Source organism: Sinohyriopsis cumingii, chromosome 8 (assembly GCF_028554795.1).
Source record: "Sinohyriopsis cumingii isolate HCF-2022 chromosome 8, ASM2855479v2, whole genome shotgun sequence".
In the NCBI taxonomy this organism is placed as follows: Eukaryota; Metazoa; Mollusca; class Bivalvia; order Unionida; family Unionidae; genus Sinohyriopsis; species Sinohyriopsis cumingii.
Genome location: NC_142968.1, coordinates 97,052,371 through 97,071,809, shown reverse-complemented (window position 1 = coordinate 97,071,809; position 19,439 = coordinate 97,052,371). Strand labels below are relative to the sequence as shown.

Below are 19,439 nucleotides of genomic sequence, written 5' to 3'. Positions count from 1 at the left end.
CAGGTGCATAATCTGGCCCTGGCCGAATAACAACTTTTAATTTTATAAGCGAACAAATTTAGTTTGAATAAGAGCTAGGAGAGGTCCGGATGTGTCTTACCCAAGGGCCCGTGGTCGTTTTCTATGGCCCTGCAAATTAATTACTCTCATTAAGATACCGGTCATATGACCCTTGTACGACCAGATCCGTGCCATTTGTTCAATTGTACTTGGTGTGTATAGTTTTAATCTTTCCCATATGCAATGTTTATTTCCGGCGGCGGCAATTTACAATGAATTTGGAATTATTAGGTACGTTCTAAAGACATTTTTACCCATATGATGGACATTTTCGAGTTGTTGTAAAGAATCATTATTCTTTCTGTTGTATGCTTTATGAAAACATTCTTAAATATGAAGCCGATTTCCATGCACAATGTTAATCATGTAGTTCATCGTCCGACAATGTATACAGTACACTGCTGTCGGGCATTTCTGCGCAAGGTTTCCGTCACCAATATTGAAGCAAAACGCATACCGAATTCGACCGATTGACGAAATATAAAATACGGCAATGCTTAAAATTTGAAAAGAGACAATTGTCACCTGAATATTCTGTTCAAAATAATATTAATTTTTGGACACGCGTGATTCCACCCTAGCGACTGTAGTCTGACTCTACATCCCCGTTTGTTTGAACCCATACCGATTTAAAAAAAAACGAGAACGTTTAATGTGATAAAGTGCACAGAACTAAGTAAATTCAATCATTGACTTATAATTTCTAACCTGACTGACCAGAGTAGCACTAATGCTGGCATCCCATGCACCTTGTCCTACATTTAAGACCTGACGCTGATAATTTTGTTTTGGGCGTCGGGGTCTTAACGCCTAACTATAGTCTGACTCTACATCCCCGTTTGTTTGTACCGACCTACCGATTTCAAAAACGAGAATGTTTAATGTGACAAAAAATGCACAGAACTAAGTCAATTGAATCATTGATTTATAAGAATCATTGATTTATAATTTCTAACCTGACTGTGACCAGAATTGCAGTAATGCTGGCATCCCCTGCACTAGTCCTACCTGTAAGACCCGACGCTGATATTTATGTTGTGGGTGTCAGGGTCTTACAGCCTAACTAATGGCGCTGTGTAGTGTGTTTTGATGTCGACTAACATCGTTACGAAAGTAAAACTTTCAGGAATATTTCACGCAACTGACAACTAAACTAATGACACTTTTCTACAAAGTAAAGTTATAATGTTTTAGTCAGACTTTACTTACTATGATGCCTTTTCTCTAATAAATTCAAATTCTTACAAAAGTAATGGACCCATTTTCAAGTTTCTTTGGCCTACTTTTCAGTTGGCTGGAAAGCGATGAAAGCCGAGAATGCCGAAATTGGATAAAGTTGAAACATTATTTTTTAAAAAAAACAAATAAAAAATATATTATGCCTATTGGAACTGTAAACAATGGTTCATTTCATTCAAAAAACATATCCCAAACATCAACCTACTTGAACTTAATTCGGCATACCTCGACTACTATCGCGTTGCAGCAAATTCAAATGTATGTCAACGGAACGTGAAAATGCATCCATTTGCTAGTGTCATATATTTTCATTTCACCAGGATAAAGACAGCACAGTAAGTATATTAATTACACATAAATTAGTGGAAAAATGTCGATATAGGCTGCCAAATGTGCGAGATGTTCCTGAAACTTTGATTACTCATTCCGACCGATGTCAACAACATTGGAACACACTATACAAGGCTGTTATTTGGATAGTAAGACATAGCACCTCAACAAAATCAAAATGTGCTATGTCTTACATGTAGGACTACCCCTGCACCAATTCATGGTTAATGGACTTTCCATACTAACATGGCACCATATTGCGATATTGCGTACACTATAGGCTAGTTTATTTCCATCAGACAACATAATGACGTAGTTATCCTGTTCGGTAACTGCTGAATAATTGCAAAAATGATATAACATTGAGAATTTGGAATTATATCCCTCTGTATATATGAATATAGAAATTAAACCGCTTGTTAAGTCCACATGAAAAGTAAATTTGTTGTTGTCAGTATTTTCCTTTGCTTGATTTGACATGGTAGATATCGGAAGTCGACGACTACATTACATATGTAGTCGTGATACATCCCTTTGCTGAAAATGGACTTGTCCAGAAACTGGAAATGGATCCGAGCATGTCCGTCTATTACACTGAAAACTTCCGTTAAGCATGAGACGCGCATAAGATTAGAAACTATAAATCAATGAATGAATTGACTAAGTTCCTTGCACTTTTTATCACATTAAAGGTTTCCATGTTTTAAATTGGTAGTGGGTACAAACAAATGGGTTTGAATTATCAGATTACAACAGCACTGTGTAGTGTGTTCTGATGTCGACTAACATCATAATGAAAGTAAAATTTTCAGGATTATCTCACACAGCTGGCAACTAAAATAAAGTAAGGTAATAATGTTTTAATCAAGCTTGACTTACTCTGATGTCTTTTCTCTAATAAGTTTAAATTTTCACAAAAGAAATGGACCTGTTTTCAAGTTTCATTGGCCTACATTTCAGTTGACTGGAAAGCAATGAACGAAGGGAGTGCTGAAATCAGGATAAGTTGAAATATTATTCTTTAACGAAACGAATAAAAATATAATATGCCTACTGGAAATGTAAAGCAACGTTTTGTTTTGTCCAGGAAACATATCCACCACATAAACCTACTTAAACATACTTCGGCATACGTCTACTACCCTCGCATTGCAAAAAATTAAAATGCATATCAACGGAACTTGAAAAAGCGTCCATTTGCTAGTGTTATATTTTCATTCCGCCAGTATAAAGACAGCACAGTAAGTATATTCATTACACATAAATTAGTGGAAGAGTGTCGATATATGCTGCCAGATGTGAGATATTCCTGAAACTTTGACTACTATACAAGACTGTTATTTGGATAGTAAGACATAGCACCTAAAGAAAATCAACATGTGCTGTGTCTTGCATGTAGGACTACCCATACATCTTCTGCTATTTTTTCTTGACATATTTTCATGTTTCATTAACATTCATTTGAATTTGTTGAAATGCAACAGTAGTTGAGGTATGCCAAAGTATGTTCAAGTGGGGATATGTTTTCTTGAACGAAACAAAATGTTGTTTACCATTCCAATAGTTCATTCTCTCAGCTGAAGCACAAATTCACTATTTATTGTTTCAATATAACAAAAGAAATGTATTTTTTTATTATGGCTAATAGGAAAAAATGCACACCAAAATGGCAGTGCTACATAAAACAATTAGAAACTTTCTTTTCGTAAATAAAAAGCTTTGTTGAAACCTACTTTGGCATTCCTCAGCTACTATCACATTGCAACCAACTGAATATTATATCACCGGAATATGAAAATGCTTCCTTTTGCTAGTGTCAGATTTTGAGTCTGTCATGATAAAGACAGCCAAGTAAGTATATCAATAACACTTAAATATGTGGAGGAATGTTGGTATTTGTTGACAAGTAATAGTCCTAAAATTTGACCTCTCATAGTCCTAAATTTTGATCTTCTTCTCCTGTCAGTAGATTTTGGAAAAGGCAGTTGTTTAGGCAGTAAGACCCATCACCCTGCAAAAAAAACAAAAATTTCGGGTGATGTGTCTTACGTTGTAGGATTACCTGTGATGCAGTATTACTAGATGACCCTATTTCATGGACGGGATACTAAAATGAGCCTATGTGTATCACTGAGGCAAGCTGAGTGTGATTCACATCTGGCCCCTTTTCAGCCTACTATACAAAATTTTGAACACGTTCCTCACACATGCTAAAAGAATTTAATATTCATCTTATTTAATGCCAAAATTGCTGCATATTGTTGTAGAAATACATGTAAAGTATCAGTGGTCAAATAAGAATTGAATTTTAGGGAGAAGTGACTCCTCCTCCTTTTGGATTTAAGCAATATGTACTTTACTTTCAGGTAGAAAATTTATTTAGAGTTATTTTAGCCATATGACTCCTAAAAGAGTATAACACACTACGTTGTAAAAATGTTTAACTAAGTAACCAGATTACATTATTGTGATTGGAAGTTAGTAAAAATGCTTAATCAACTACCCTTAATCAACTTTTATATATATATATACACACACACCACTCCCTTGATAACTTGCACCCTGATAGCTCATGAACCCACTTATAACACGGGGGTCGAGCATGGATCCCATTTTTTAAACCAGAAAATGCCCCCCAAAATTGATCACTATTTGTTGAACTTTAAGAAAATCGTGATCATAATTGGTAATGAAAACTTTGATCTATCACTCATTTTATCATCGAAAATGGTAGATAGGACCTGGAAATTTTAATCAACATTATGAAATATCAACTTTTAATAAGAAGTAATATAAATTGTTATATTTTCTTTTCAAATGACATTTTTAGCTCATTGCAATTAACCATTTTCAAGGACATTTCAATTGATGAAAATGTCACGACTAGTGGAGACATTACTTTAATAAATAAATACCAATTAAATAAAAAAAATTATCATTTGAAATTTGTGATCTGGTTCCTTTTAATTATAATCATCACTAATGCAGTGTGTCTTCTTGTAATTAAACATAAAATGTGTCATACCACTGTAACAGCTATGTCCACGAGTGTTTCTTTGAGAATCTAATTAAGTGTCTACCATGTTTTTATATCCTATTAGCGGAAGCATTTTTTTTTATTGTTGCACTAAATAAAAGCCTGCCTCCTTTTATATTATCACGGTAATTACATCTTTTTAATCAAATTAAGGAGATGGAATAAAATAAATTAAAAGGCATGCAAATCCTCTATGCTTAGGAAAGAGCAACTCCAGTTGTACGTCGGGTAACTCATTTCAGTTTACCAATCAAACACTGAACATTTTTATTGTGTACGTAATCGAGTTAAACTACCTTAAATTCACCTACTCGGTCATAATTGTGAACAAAGTGAGTACTTTGTAAAATAAAGAGCTTTGTTTCACAGATACGAACCATTGTGGGAAAAATGGATTCCAGAGAATTCCTGAATCCGCACTGAATCCTCAAGGATGATAAGAAGCTAGACTATCACTTGCAATGAAATCATGGCATCAATATTTTACTAATTGAAAAAATACACAAATTTAGTTTCAACATAGACGATTGTCTCATGAAAATAAATGTTGCATGTTTTTTTATAAAAAGGAATCATGTTTGGTAGTGTATCATTGGTTAGTCTGGTTCCCTGCTTTGTAGACTCCTACTTTAAAAAAATACTACTGTGCATCATTCTGGGAACCAGACTAATGAAAAAAAACAATAAGCCATGACAGAGATCTTGGAAACACTTAATTACTTGTATTTGGACGCCAATTTTTGACCTGGGACACAAAAAATCATGGCGGCGGGAGTCCTCCATACATATATAATAGGTGTGCTGCAAAATTCAAAGACTTGCCAGTACTGCGTCAGCCGCCTGCTTTGTGGGAAAATGTGTTGATCAATTAGCTGCGCTGATATTTGCAATGACCGAATTCAGTGACTGAAAGACCCCTTGATGTACATACATGTTGCCATTTTATAAGAGTACATAAAAAAGAACATGATGCAATAGCTGGGTGGCATGTTCAAAGGCTTTGACTGGCGGCAGGGTGGAAATGTACTGATATTTCAGTGATTGAATTCAGAGGCAGAAAGACCCAGAGATGTACATGTGGTCATTTATAAAAGTACATCAAATAAACAACTTTAGCTTTCGTTATTGTGTTCAATTCCAAATGTAGCAGAATAAGCAGTGCACATGACATCAGAATCAAGACATGTTGAGACTTAGACAAAATGCCATTTGTAAGTGGGTGACAAGTTGCCTAAAAATAACTTCGCCTTCTTCTGTTAGGAAAGTGAAAACGATTTTGCCCTGTGATTATGTAAGAGGTACAGTGTACATTGACCATACCATATATTTTTTAATGCCCCTCGCCTTAGCCCGGTTAGTTCTTGTGTTGTAGTGAAATGTATTCATCAAGGCATCAGTAGCTAGGCCTAGTTTTTAAATCATGTTGACAAGCAAACTCTTGCTCATTGACAAGCATATGTTTTGATAGCTGATTGACTATTAACACCTTTTCCGAGTAAGTCTGGGATGTACCAGTTTATTAGATTGTATGTTGTCTTAAATCATCTGGCAAATATATTCAGAAAAAATATACAAATCATTGAAACCAAAGCCAAGGTATTATTTTATTAAAGATTTAACTGTAAAATGCAAATTAGGTAGATCAGAAACGCATGGACAATGCTATATTGTGGAATTCACGAGATGTGCTTTAAGGTCTAAGCTTTTTTCTGAAACCGCAAATCGGATACTATTTATTTGCCTAAAATTACTACAAGTACATATACAAATAAATAAACCATAAATTTGCAATCCTCTCCATTGACTGTTGTAATGAAGCTATATTATAGTGAGTGATTACATTACAAAAACCTCTCCATCTAAAAATAGATGCACTCACGTTTGTGTTGATTCTGTAGAAAAAAGGGACTGCAACTTTTGATGGTGGGACTCCAATTTTTACCAAAATGGGAGTCCTGGCTCCTAGTTTTAAAATGCTAGTGAGACCTCTGCGTGACATAAAACACGAATGTTTTCGTGAACCGTGTTTGGTTGTTGAAACCAGTTGCAATCATGTTATCGGTCTTTCAGGTGTGGGACATTTTGAAAATAAATGTTATTTATAGAGAATAACAAACAACTTCATCAGAAAAGTCGCTTTAATGAAACATTTTGTTGACTTGTTAATAAAACGAGGATTCAGCCAATAAACAGCTCAGTCCCCCCCCCCCCAGTTTTATGGATGTTTAATGAGTTTATTGGAGGTCACTCTGTAACTTCTGCTTTCACTTATACTTTTTTGTAGTGCGGTCTGATTTTGGACCCCGATGTGCACAAATTATTGAGGGAGAGGTGTATGTTCTTTGTAAAAGTTCATAATCAAGCACCTTCAATGATTTCTAAACGCATTTGAAATAAATCCTGTATCATGTGCATGAAGGCAAATGCACACATGCCTTCAGATCATGATGTTCGTCCTCATTTCTTTGTTGTGGATAAATTATTCATACAGAACACACTAAAATGCATGAAATTACAGACATGGCCCTTTATAGTTGGTATATGAACTAAATTCTTCTTTCCATCCGAATCAACAGAGACAAGTATGCTTCTATTTTTAGAAGGGTTTTTCATAATGTAACTCACTTTATCTAGCTTCATTACAACAGTCCATTGATAGGATTGCAGATTTATGGTTTAAGTTTTTGTCTATTTACTTTTTAGGCATTGACTAAATATTATCTATTTCACAGCTTTTTTCTGTATTTTCACAAATACAAGTTAAATCTGAAAACAACTGAGACCCTACAATGCTTCTTGCGACATAGCATTGTCCCCAGTGTTTCTGACCTATATAATTGCATTTTAAAGTTAAATCATAAATAACATAATACCCAAGCTTTGCTTTCTATGCATTGTATATTTTTCTGAATATATTTGCCTGATGATTTACGAAAACAGAAAAGCTAATAAACTGGTACTTCCCAGACATAGCAATGTCCGCCGAAATTTCCCGGCTACTGGTAAACTTACAGTTTCAAACTAATTTTATGGTGAAATAGTGTACAAGAGGCAGTTAAAATATCCAGATCACCGATTCTATTCATAAAACACAAATTGCTTTTGACATACTATTGTTAAAGTTTCGAAACACAAATTTGTGTTTTTATCGTCAAAGGATAACATGCGTAAATTGGGTAATGATATGGGCCTTAAGCTGCTTACTCGTGAAATGGTTAATGGACACTCAGCAGTTAAAATAAATGCCTGTGAATGTGCTAGAGTTTATTTGTCAGCGTAATAAGTATCAAAACTAGGCCTAGCTACAGATAGCTTGATGAATACGTTTTGCTATAACACTAGAACTACCTGGCTAAGTCAAGGTGGCATCTCAAAAGGTATGGTTAGTCAATGTTCCTCTAAAAAAATAACATGAAGTCATTTTCTCTTTCCTAACAGAAGAAGGCAATCTGTACATTTTTGTACACGACTTAGTCGCCCACTTCGCCTTTTACTGTGACAGTATTGTTAACCTTTTTTGCATATGATTTTTTTATTTTGAATCATCAACAGTATTAGTTCAGTTGATAACTGCTTCCGTTTTCAGTCATATTTTTTGTGTGCCACATAAGGACATTTCAGCAGTATTTGGAAACATGAAAATATTGTAGTAGTATGATATTCACTGAATAATGTATCATTGAATATCCGAATATGGCATGGCCAGACTTATATTTATAACGAATTACCACGATAATCTCTTGTTATGTCTTGGTGGTCAAGATACGATTAGCGTTATAAAGCAACAGACAACTGTTAATGTCACTTCTGAATTGGTCAAGAAAGTTGTTTTGACTTTTGCCCTTATTGACCTGGCATCTTTTACTGTCCGGGAATTGGTATGTCGTAGTCAGTATGGATGCTTACCTTGTTATAGCAGATGCCCTAAAAGACAACTCCTGCGACTTTCTCTTAAATCCCACCATTTGGTGACTCTTTGCTGCCCCAACGGTTGCCCCCATCTGTATGTAGTTCAAACCGAGGTGAGAAGGTTGCAATTTTAGCTTTGTGCAGAAGCCTTAACTCTGTGCGATGTCTGTGGACAGAAAGAACACAGAGATAATTCTCAACAACAAAACCAATTTTTGTGGCCAGGCAAGTTATAGGCAGCTATATTTCCCTATCTTGTATTGGCAGGCTGGCAGGTGGAGAGCATTTGAAACAATGCCTGTGCCATGTACATGAGGGGAAATGAGCATGTCTTCTAATCATACTTTTTGTCCTCATTTCTTTGTTGGTGATAAAACATTATTGTAACTATTCATACATAACACACTACAGTGCATAAAATTGCTAACATTGCTCCTTTATAGTTGTTATATGAACTTAACCCTTCTTTCCAACCAAATCAACACATATTTGAGTGCCTGTTTTTAAAAGGAGGGGTTTTCGTAATGTAACCACTCACTTTATATAGTTTCATTAGAACAGTCCATACAAATTTATGTTTTATTTGTCTACTTGTAGTAATTTGAGGCATTGTTTAAATAGTATCTGCTTCGCTGCTTTTTCTGTATTTTCACAAATAGGAATCATCAGAAAATAACTTTGACCTTACAATGATTCTCGCGAACTCCAAAACATTGCATTGTCACATACGTTTCTGACCTACATAATTTAAAGTTAAATCTTAAATAACATAACACCTAGGCATTGCTTTCTATTAATTGTATATTTTTCTGAATATATTTTCCCAATGATTTATGAAAACACAATCTAATAAACTGGTGCTTCCTAGACACAGTGATGTCTGCCATTATTTTTCCATTTCTGGTTCACTTACAGTTTCAGAGTAATTTTATGATGAAGTGCACAAGAGGCAGTTCACATATCCAGATCACCGACTCTGCTCTTAAAACAAATTGTTATTTACATACTATTGTTATTGTTTTGAAACACATGTTTGTATGTTTTTATCATTAAAAGATAACATGCGGTTAATCGGGCGGTGATAGTTGCTAACTTACTCTGGAAAGAAGGGTTAATGGTTAATCAGCTATCAAAAGACATTCCTGTGAATGTGCAAGAGTTTTTTGCTGTTGGCATAATTTATATCAAAGCTAGGCTTAGCCACTGATGGCTTAATGAATACTTGTCGCTACAACACAGCATGAACTAACCTGGTTACGGTGACGGGGCATCTAAAAAAATACAGTCAGTCAATGTACCTCTAAAATGGTCATAGGGCAAAGTCATTTTTGCTTTCCTAACAGAAGAAGGTGAAGTTAACATTTTTAGGTGACTTAGTCGCCCTTTTTGCCTATTAGCGTGACTCCTAAATACTTAATCTACTTTCTTCAGCTTCTATATGTATGACATAGCCTTGCCAAAGAGAGAGTGGGATCTTGTTGGGCCACTAATAGCTACCCAGACAGTTACCATGCCCATTCATGACAGCACATTCATGACAGCACAACCTCAGTTCTGGACATGACCATGCAACTTTTGCTCAATTCACCTGGGAAACTTCGAATGTAATGTAATAACCATCCGCAGGAACCGCCCTTGAACACGTATAAACACAATCTCTCCAGTTAGAGTAGAAGTAGTTCATCCTTTCAGGAGAGCAGTCATCATGCTTCTGTAGTTTAGCATGTGTAGAAGTTGAATGCTTAAGCATTTCCTCATTCCCTTACCTGTTCATCTAATGTTAATTTGATCAAGTAATGTATTTGATAGAGAAAGATCTTTTTAAATTAAGTTTCTCCAAAGTATTTATCCAACTGTGTTATTATCAGTCCACTTCTATCCTTCCCAAATGTGAACTTTTTGTTATACATTTTGCTCAACCTTAAACATTGGGATATGATTGGCCTTATAGCAGGAACAAAGAGAGTTAATCTGTAACTGTTATTCCTGATGTATATGAAATATAGATGGAAAGATGTTTTTTCATCTTTCAAGGAGGACAGGATTTAAAGGTGGCAGAGGATAATTTTTTAAGCTAAAATGTGATTCTGATGTCTTATTTCAGTATCTTTCCATGAAAGCCATAGCTTAAGTTTTCATATGATTCTAAAGTAGGTGTATTGTATTGTTATTTCTGCATTATAGCTGTTTTTTCCTTCTTTTCTCTTCAACATTATGTTTACAACTATGAAGGTGTTAAAACAAATTGTACATGCTTTCAAGGCTCATGAGAACTAGAGCAGTATTTATGAAAAGGTATGAAAATCTTATGAGAGTTAGGACATTGTTCATGATACGGCATGAAAATCTCACGAGTTAGGGCATTGTTCATGATATGGTATGAAAATCATGAGTTAGGGCATTGTTCATGATATGGTATGAAAATCTCATGAGAGTTAGGTCATTGTTCATGATAAGGTATTAAAATCTCATGAGAACTAGAGCAGTATTCATGATAAGGCATGAAAATCTCATGACAAATAGGGCATTGTTCATGATAGTATATGAAAATCTTATGGGAACTAGAGCAGTGTTCATGATAAAGTATGAACATCTCATGAGAACTAGAGCAGTATTCATGATAAGGTATGAAAATCTCATGAGAGTTAGGGCATTGTTCATGATAAGGTATGAAAATCTCATGAGAACTAGAGCAGTGTTTATGATAAAGTATGGACATATCGAGAACTAGAACAGTATTCATGATAAGTTATGAAAATCTCATGAAGCTAGGGCAGTATTCATGATAAGGTATGAAAATCTCACGAGAATTAGGTCAGTATTCATGATAAAATATGAAAATCTCATGAGAACTAGGCCAGTATTCATGATAAAATATGAAAATAAGGAAAAAAGGGCAAAAGCTTGTTCTTTGATAGTATTTTTATGCCAGAATATATTCATGGAACTGGAGTAGTTCTGTTATGAAATGCGTTCACAAGTGACCAATGCTATAAATAATTGTATAGTAGTCATATTAACAACCTTTAGATTTTTCAGATTATTGATTGTAGGTTTAATTCTGGGATATTTAAAAGGGTTCTCATAGGCTACCAGTTAAGTTCTATTGAAAAGCTTTTCAAAATTGTATAGAATTCCCACTTTAAGCAATTTAGTCCTGAATTTTTTTAATGATAGTTCCAGGTTACAATTCAGATCACTCAGTTTAAATTTTTAGAAGTGCACAGTCATTGACTTTTTCTTTTTCTTTCCCATTTCAGAATCATTTGGTCAGAACTACCCAGAGGTAAGTTGGAGTTCAATATATAATGACCAGACAATGATTTACTGTTCATTGTTATTCTGTTGTTTTTATTTTGTAGAATATAGAGCTACTGCACATACAAGATTAATTGCAGGGTCTGACAGATTACATAAAAATATTAATGGTAGCCCATGAGGCCTACAGACAAATATGTTGGATTCATAATTCAGGGGCTACAGGCTCAATACCCACCCAGGTCAGTCTGGGTTGCCAGAAAGGCAGCTGCCATTTCTTCAGCATGATACAGTGAGTGATCTGTTTAAAGGGCCATAAGATAATAATAATAATAATGAGGACTTTGTACAGCGCTTAATCTTTAGAAGCTCTAAGCGCTTTACAACATTAGACAACACCTATAAGATAAAAAACATATTAAAATATTATTACAAAAACAAACACCATAAAATTAGAAAAAGACATTAAAAAATGTTAGATCGTCAGGTTTGTTCTTACAGTCGAAATAAGTGAGTTTTGAGAGCCCTCTTGAATGTGATCACTCTCTTTGTGTCCAAGTTCAGTGGGCAATCCATTCCACATTGCTGGGCCTTGGTATGCAAAAGAACGCTGTCCATATGACTTTGTTTTCATAGTGGGAATAATGAGTATACAGTTATCAGAAGAGGAGCGTAAGTATCTTGCTGGTGTGTACACATGGGTGAGATCGGATAGGTATGTTGGACTAGAGTCTGACTGTGAAACGTAGCACAGAGAACAAATTTTGTGTTTGATTCTGGATCGAATGGATAGTCAGTGTAGGGTACAGATCAGCGGGGAGGTGTGCTCCGATCGTGGTACATAAAGTATGATCCGAGCAGCTGTGTTTTGAACTTCTTGAAGATTCTGGAGCAGACACTGAGATGAACCAGACATAATTGAGTTACAATAGTCCTGTCTTGAAAGTACTAATGAACACACAAGTGTTTTAGTGGCATCAACTGAAAGACATTTGCGAATTGAGCTGATACGTCTCAGCTCAAGATATGCAGCCTTGCATATGTTCATGACATGTCAGTGCAGTGTGAGAGTACTGTCCAGAGTAACACCTAGGTTTTGTACTGATTGTGTGAATTTAATGTTGGTGTGCTGATATTTATTGTTTGAGGTAAAGGATGTGAATGAGAAAGTCTTTGTGTTGTGATCAGAATGGCCTCAGTTTTATCATCATTCATCTGTAGCTTGTTAGATGTCATCCATGATTTCACATCAGAAATGTACCTCTCTACGGTGGCCTTGAGTGGCCGAGTGGTCTAATGCGCTCTCCATTACGGATCACTGCCATCTCACCTCTGTCTGCGCAGGTTCAAGTCTCAGATTCAGCCAATTTGGGTATGTGAGAAAGCTTGCCAGTAGCTTCTCGTGGGTTGGTGGTTCTTTCCGAGGTTTTCCCGGGTTCTTCCTCCACCATTAATACTGGCCGCCACTTATAGCCTATTGTGTGCTGAAAAATGGCATTAAACCCCACAACAACATCAACAACAACAAAGCACCTCTCTACATCTTAGATGGAAGATCAAATAAAATGACAAGAAACTGGTTGCCCGGTTTAGGGCATTTAAATAAGATATAGTTTTTCCTTTTTTGTTCTTATTACAAGTCATTAATTATTATTTATCTTTATTAAATATTTCTATAACTGTGATATTAGAAAAAGAAACTTGAAGAAGTGATGAATTCATGTGGTCATCCATTTTGTGAAGGAACTGAAAATCTCTAAAAGTCCACTTGCCCAACAAAGTGAGCACTAAAACTTGTACTTGCATATAATAAATTCTTACTCAACCAGCAATTATAAAATATAAAAGATGACTTAATTTAAATCATGTGAAAGTTTTTTATCTGGAACTTATACCACATTCCTTTTTACAAACATTGTTAGTAAAAAATTTACATGTTGAATGATCTTTGCTTTCCCTTTGATAAGCATTCATTTGTAGTATTCAGGAGTGCGATTGAAGCTATTATAAGAGCTAGAGCCAAACAAATAGAAGAAATGAATCTTTGGAGTAAAGTGTGGATATTCAGTCAATAATGTCAGTGATGTTCTCAGCAGAACATAATTTTCATTAGCACTAACCTAATTAGGGGTATACACTGAAAATTCACTAGACCTCTATAATTTTCACTTGCCATTCTGAGTTGGCAAATAAATTTTTAATCCCTTTTGTGTACAAATACATAGCACACAGAGTCATATTCCAGAAATAAGGGTTTAACGGAAAATAGTGTTGAGAAGACTATTAATATTATGTAGGCAATGTTGCATTTCCTGATTTTTCTAGTTATTCCAGGTGTTATGTTATCATATTTTTTATTTGCCTGATTTTACAAAAAAATATTAAAGAGATTTTGCTGGATAATTTCAGGATTTTGATGGTACTTTGGACTGTGTTAGTATTGCCATAACCTGTGCATTCAACAGACATGGGACACTATTGGCAGTAGGCTGTAATGATGGACGAGTTGTGTTATGGGATTTTCTGACACGAGGAATTGCCAAAATAGTCAATGCTCATGTGCATCCAGTTTGTACACTCAGGTATGATAATTTTAGGGCTTATCTTTGACCCAATAGGTTGAGTCCCTGAAAGTAAACAATTTGTGAACATCTGCTTAGGACTGTCAGGTTTTTAAAAATGTGTAAGAAATAACACATGTACTGTTAGATTTAAAATAATTGGAAAAACCCTGACTTTGTTCAAGGCTGACTAGATAATTGTGTTTAAATCCAAAATTTCAAGATTTAATGTCATTAATTTTTTTTTTGCCATTATATTCAGTTTGCTTATTAATTAATAGTGAATGTGGACAGAAATCTATATGTACTATGTCTTCATTCATATATATATATATATATATATATATATATTGTGAATAATAATACATAAAAATAGTTTAGGTTTAAATATTGTTAATTACATATTATTATAATAATGTTTGTCAAGATACAGCTCTTCTCTCCCTGTTATAATGCACTTTGCTATAACATGAGTCTGGGTATAACCTGGTATTGCTATGGATCTTGTGACCAAAGTTATCACAACAAATTACCTTTTTAAAAAAAAAAAGAATTTTCTATATCTATCAGTTGGACACTTTACATCAAGAAGATTTTGCTTAATTCGGACATCACCTAAACAGGGTATTGGAGTTATTTTCCACATTTAGTGTGATTGGTTCTGTATTTTGAGAAAAACATAATTTATTATTTTTTTAAAACTGTTGTTGAAAAATAAAATCCTTACCAAATATTTTGCAAGAAGAATTGAATGTACCAAAGTTTATTGCCCAGTAAGGAAAAGCAATTATATTTGTTATGGATGGAAATTTTAATAATCTTATTGCATGATGTGTAACAGTGTTCATGACTGCAGTTTTTGTGATCTTTTAATATGCAGACATTCCTCTTGTAACTTTTTGTGGCAAAATTTTAAGTTTTATTTTTATGATATAAAATAATAATATGATCACAATTGCATCTGTAACAATATAGCAGGTAAAGCTAGTTTCATTCATTTCACATTGTAAATTTCAACCATGACACCCATTGCAGCACATTACACATATGATGTATTGCAAGTATATCTCAATATCACACAGTGATTTCAATGCTTCAGAATTGATTGTATTAGTTAATAGTTTTTTAATGTTATAATTCAAGAAATGAAAATGTTTTGTTTCTGCATAAAGTGCAAACAATTTTGATGACTTGTTTGCCAGTTGGGGCAAAATTAAGAAAAATCACATTCGTAATCATTTCAGTGTTAAGGAAGATTGTCCTCAATATTCACTTTGCTTTGTTTTAGGAAATATATTGAATGTTTTATTATTTTGGTTTAAACTTAAATTTGATATTGTTTATATTGTTAATTATGATGATTATAATTGTTATGATTAATATCACTTCTATGTATGGGGTGTATTTATAGAACTTTTATTATTTCTAAGTTGGAGCAGGAATGGACACAAACTTCTCACAGCTGCTACAGATAACACTGTATGTGTTTGGGATATTTTGACAGGAGAGTTGGAGCAGAGTTTTAGATTCCCTTCACCAATACTGAAAGTACAGTTTCATCCTAGAGATTGGTAAGTTGTGTTAACTATTTTGCCTGGTTTGTAAGATGTGTTAAAACTATTTTGCCTGATAGGTAAGATGTGTTTAAAGTATTTAGCCTGATTGGTAATATGTGTTAAAACTATCTAGGTTTGTTTGTAGCATGTGTTAAAACTATTTAGGCAGATTGGTAAGATGTGTTAAAACTATTTAGCCTGATAGGTAAGATGTGTTAAAACTATTTAGGCTGGTTTGTAAGATGTGTTAAAACTAATTAGCCTGATTGGTAAGATGTGTTAAAACTATTTAGCCTGATTGGTAAGATGTGTTAAAACTACTTAGCCTGGTTTGTAAGATGTGTTAAAACTATTTTACCTGACTGGTAAGATATGTTAAAGCTATTAAGGCTTGTTTGTAAGATGTGTTAAAACTGTTTAGCCTGATTGGTAAGATAAGTTAAAACTATTTAGCCTGATTGGTAAGTTGTGTTAAATTATTTAGCCTGGTTTGTAAGATGTGTTAAAACTATTTACCCTGATTGGTAAGATGTGTTAAAACTATTTAGCCTGGTTTGTAAGATGTGTTAAAATTATTTACTCTTGTTTGTAAGATGTGTTAACTCATTCGGCCCCAGAGGTTTTTGTCATTTTTGTCTGAAATGTGCGTAGGAACGAGATTTGGGGTGCTATTTCTGAACACATCATAATACAGCGGTTTTCAACAGATTATCCATGAGAATAATGCCTAGTTGTATTAGAAACATCAATTTCCATTGGTTATTTTGCTTGCGCATGAGCAGAAGGGTAAAAGTTGGAGTTCTGTTTTTTTTTTTTTTTTTTTTGCTTAATAGACCCATCATTTTCGTATGGAGACCGCAATTTATTCCAAATGCCCACCTTATCCTACTTTTTGCAAAGGTTCACCTGTCTGTGTTCAGTTAAAGACCGGTATGCCTTAGATCTGAGGCCAAAAGGTCTAAAATCCAGACACTAAATCGCATTCCGATCTCGAGCGAATTTTGGGTGAAAAAAAAACGGGTCCAAAAAAGGAGCTTTTTCTCTCTGTATTTTGTAGTGCAACTAGAACTTCCAGATTATTTGATACCATTTTAGAGTTATATCTGTCTGCTTTTTTTAAATACCACCCACGTTGGTCTATCTTAAATGGCCTCGATGCTGCAGGGCTTTGAAATAGGGTACAGCCTCATCACGCCTACAGACGGGATCGGGGCTGAATCGGTTAATCAAGTTTATGGAAATTTCTTAGAAATTGTCAAAGAATGGCTCTTTTTGTAACTTATGTGCAATACTGATTCACAAATGATGAAATAAATAAGTAATATTCCGATTTAGTGATGTCACGAAAATTCACCCATTAACTCATTCAGCCCCAGAGGTTTTTGTCATTTTTGTCTGAAATGTGCGTAGGAACGAGATTTGGGGTGCTATTTCTGAACACATCATAATACAGCGGTTTTCAACAGATTATCCATGAGAATAATGCCTAGTTGTATTAGAAACATCAATTTCCATTGGTTATTTTGCTTGCGCATGAGCAGAAGGGTAAAAGTTGGAATTCTTTTATTTTTTTTTTTTTTTGCTTAATAGACCCATCATTTTCGTATGGAGACCGCAATTTATTCCAAATGCCCACCTTATCCTAGTTTTTGCAAAGGTTCACCTGTCTGTGTTCAGTTAAGACCGGTATGCCTTAGATCTGAGGCCAAAAGGTCTAAAATCCGGACACAAAATCGCATTCCGATCTCGAGCGAATTTTGGGTGAAAAAAACCGGGTCCAAAAAATGAGCTTTTTCTCTCTGTATTTTGTAGTGCAACTAGAACTTCCAGATTATTTGATACCATTTTAGAGCTATATCTGTCTGCTTTTTTTTAATACCACCCACGTTGGTCTATCTTAAATGGCCTCGATGCTGCAGGGCTTTGAAGTAGGGTACAGCCTCATCACGCCTACAGACGGGATCGGGGCTGAATCGGTTAAAGCTATTTTGCCTGATTGGTAAGATGGGTTAAAACTATGTAGGGTTGTTTGTAAGATGGGTTAAAACTATTTTGCCTGATTGGTAAGATGTGTTAACACTATTTAGGCTTGTTTGTAAGGTGTGTTAAAACTATTTAGCCCTTATTGATCAGATGTGTGACAACTGTTTAGCCTGATTGGTAAGATGTGTTAAAATTATTTAGCGTAGTTTCTGACGTGTTAAAACCATTTTGCCTGACTGGTAAGATGTGTTAAACCTATTTACTCTTCTTTATAAGATGTGTTAAAACTAATTAGCCTGATTGGTAAGATGTGTTAAAACTATTTAGCCTGATTGGTAAGATGTGTTAAAACTATTTAGTGTGGTTTGTAAGATGTGTTAAAACCATTTTGCCTGACTGGTAAGATGTGTTAAAACTATTAAGGCTTGTTTCTGAGATGTGCTAAAACTATTTAGCCTGGTTTTGTAAGATGTGTTAGAACTATTTGGCCTGATTGGTAAGATGTGTTAAAATTGTTTAGGCTTGTTTGTAAGAGGTTTTAAACCTAATTAGCCTGTTTGGTAAGATGTGTTAAAACTATTTAGCCTGGTTTGTGAGATATGTTAAAACTATTTAGCCTGATTGGTAAGATGTGTGAAAACTATTTAGCCTGGTTTTTAAGATGTGTTAAAACTATTTTGCCAGATTGGTAAGATCTGTTAAAACTATTTAGGCTTATTTCTAAGATGTGTTAAAACTATTCAGCCCTTATTGATAAGATGCATTAAAACTATTTAGCCTGATTGGTAACATGTGTTAAAACTATTTAGCCTGGTTTGTAAAATGTGTTTAAACTATTTTGCCTGACCAGTAAGATGTGTTAAAACTATTTAGCCTGGTTTGTAAGATGTGTTAAAACTAATTAGGCTGATTGGTAAGATGTGTTAAAACTATTTAGCCTGATTCATAAGATGTGTTAAAACTATTTAGCCTGTTTGTTAAGATGAGTTAAATCCATTTAGCCTGGTTTGTAAGATGTGTTAAATCTATTTTGCCTGACTGGTAATATGTGTTAAAACTATTTATGCTTGTTTGTAAGATGTGTTAAAACTATTTAGCCCTTATTGATAAGATGTATTAAAACTATTTAGCCGGATTGGTAACATGTGTTAAAATTATTTAGCATGGTTTGTAAGATGTGTTAAAACTATTTAGCCTGATTGGTCAGATGTGTTAAAACTATCTAGCCTGGTTTTTAAGATGTGTTAAAACTATTTTGCCTGATTGGTAAGATATGTTAAAACTATTTAGGCTTGTTTGTAAGATGTGTTAAAACTAATCAGCATGTTTGGTGAGATGTGTTAAAACTATTTAGCCTGATTGGTAAGATGTGTTAAAACTATTTAGCCTGGTTTGTAAGATGTGTTAAAACTAATTAGCCTGTTTGCTAATATGTGTTAAAACTATTTAGGCTTGTTTCTGAGATGTGTTAAAACTATTTAGCCTCATTGGTAAGATGTTTTAAAA

General features: G+C 34.4%; 1 protein-coding gene across 2 annotated transcripts in view; it reads left to right on the top strand.

The window, feature by feature from the left end:
• The first annotated feature begins 200 nt into the window (after positions 1 to 200).
• The window catches only part of LOC149794198 (retinoblastoma-binding protein 5 homolog), a 95,499-nt gene continuing 76,260 nt past the window's right edge, over positions 201 to 19,439 (top strand). For both annotated transcript variants that reach the window (XM_089968307.1, XM_089968305.1), the window contains exons 1-4: positions 201 to 291; positions 11,836 to 11,861; positions 14,243 to 14,415; positions 15,825 to 15,965. In XM_089968307.1, coding sequence (XP_089824433.1) covers positions 273 to 291; positions 11,836 to 11,861; positions 14,243 to 14,415; positions 15,825 to 15,965 — 359 coding nt within the window. In that variant the 5' untranslated portion in view covers positions 201 to 272. The remainder of the gene's footprint in view (positions 292 to 11,835; positions 11,862 to 14,242; positions 14,416 to 15,824; positions 15,966 to 19,439) is intronic.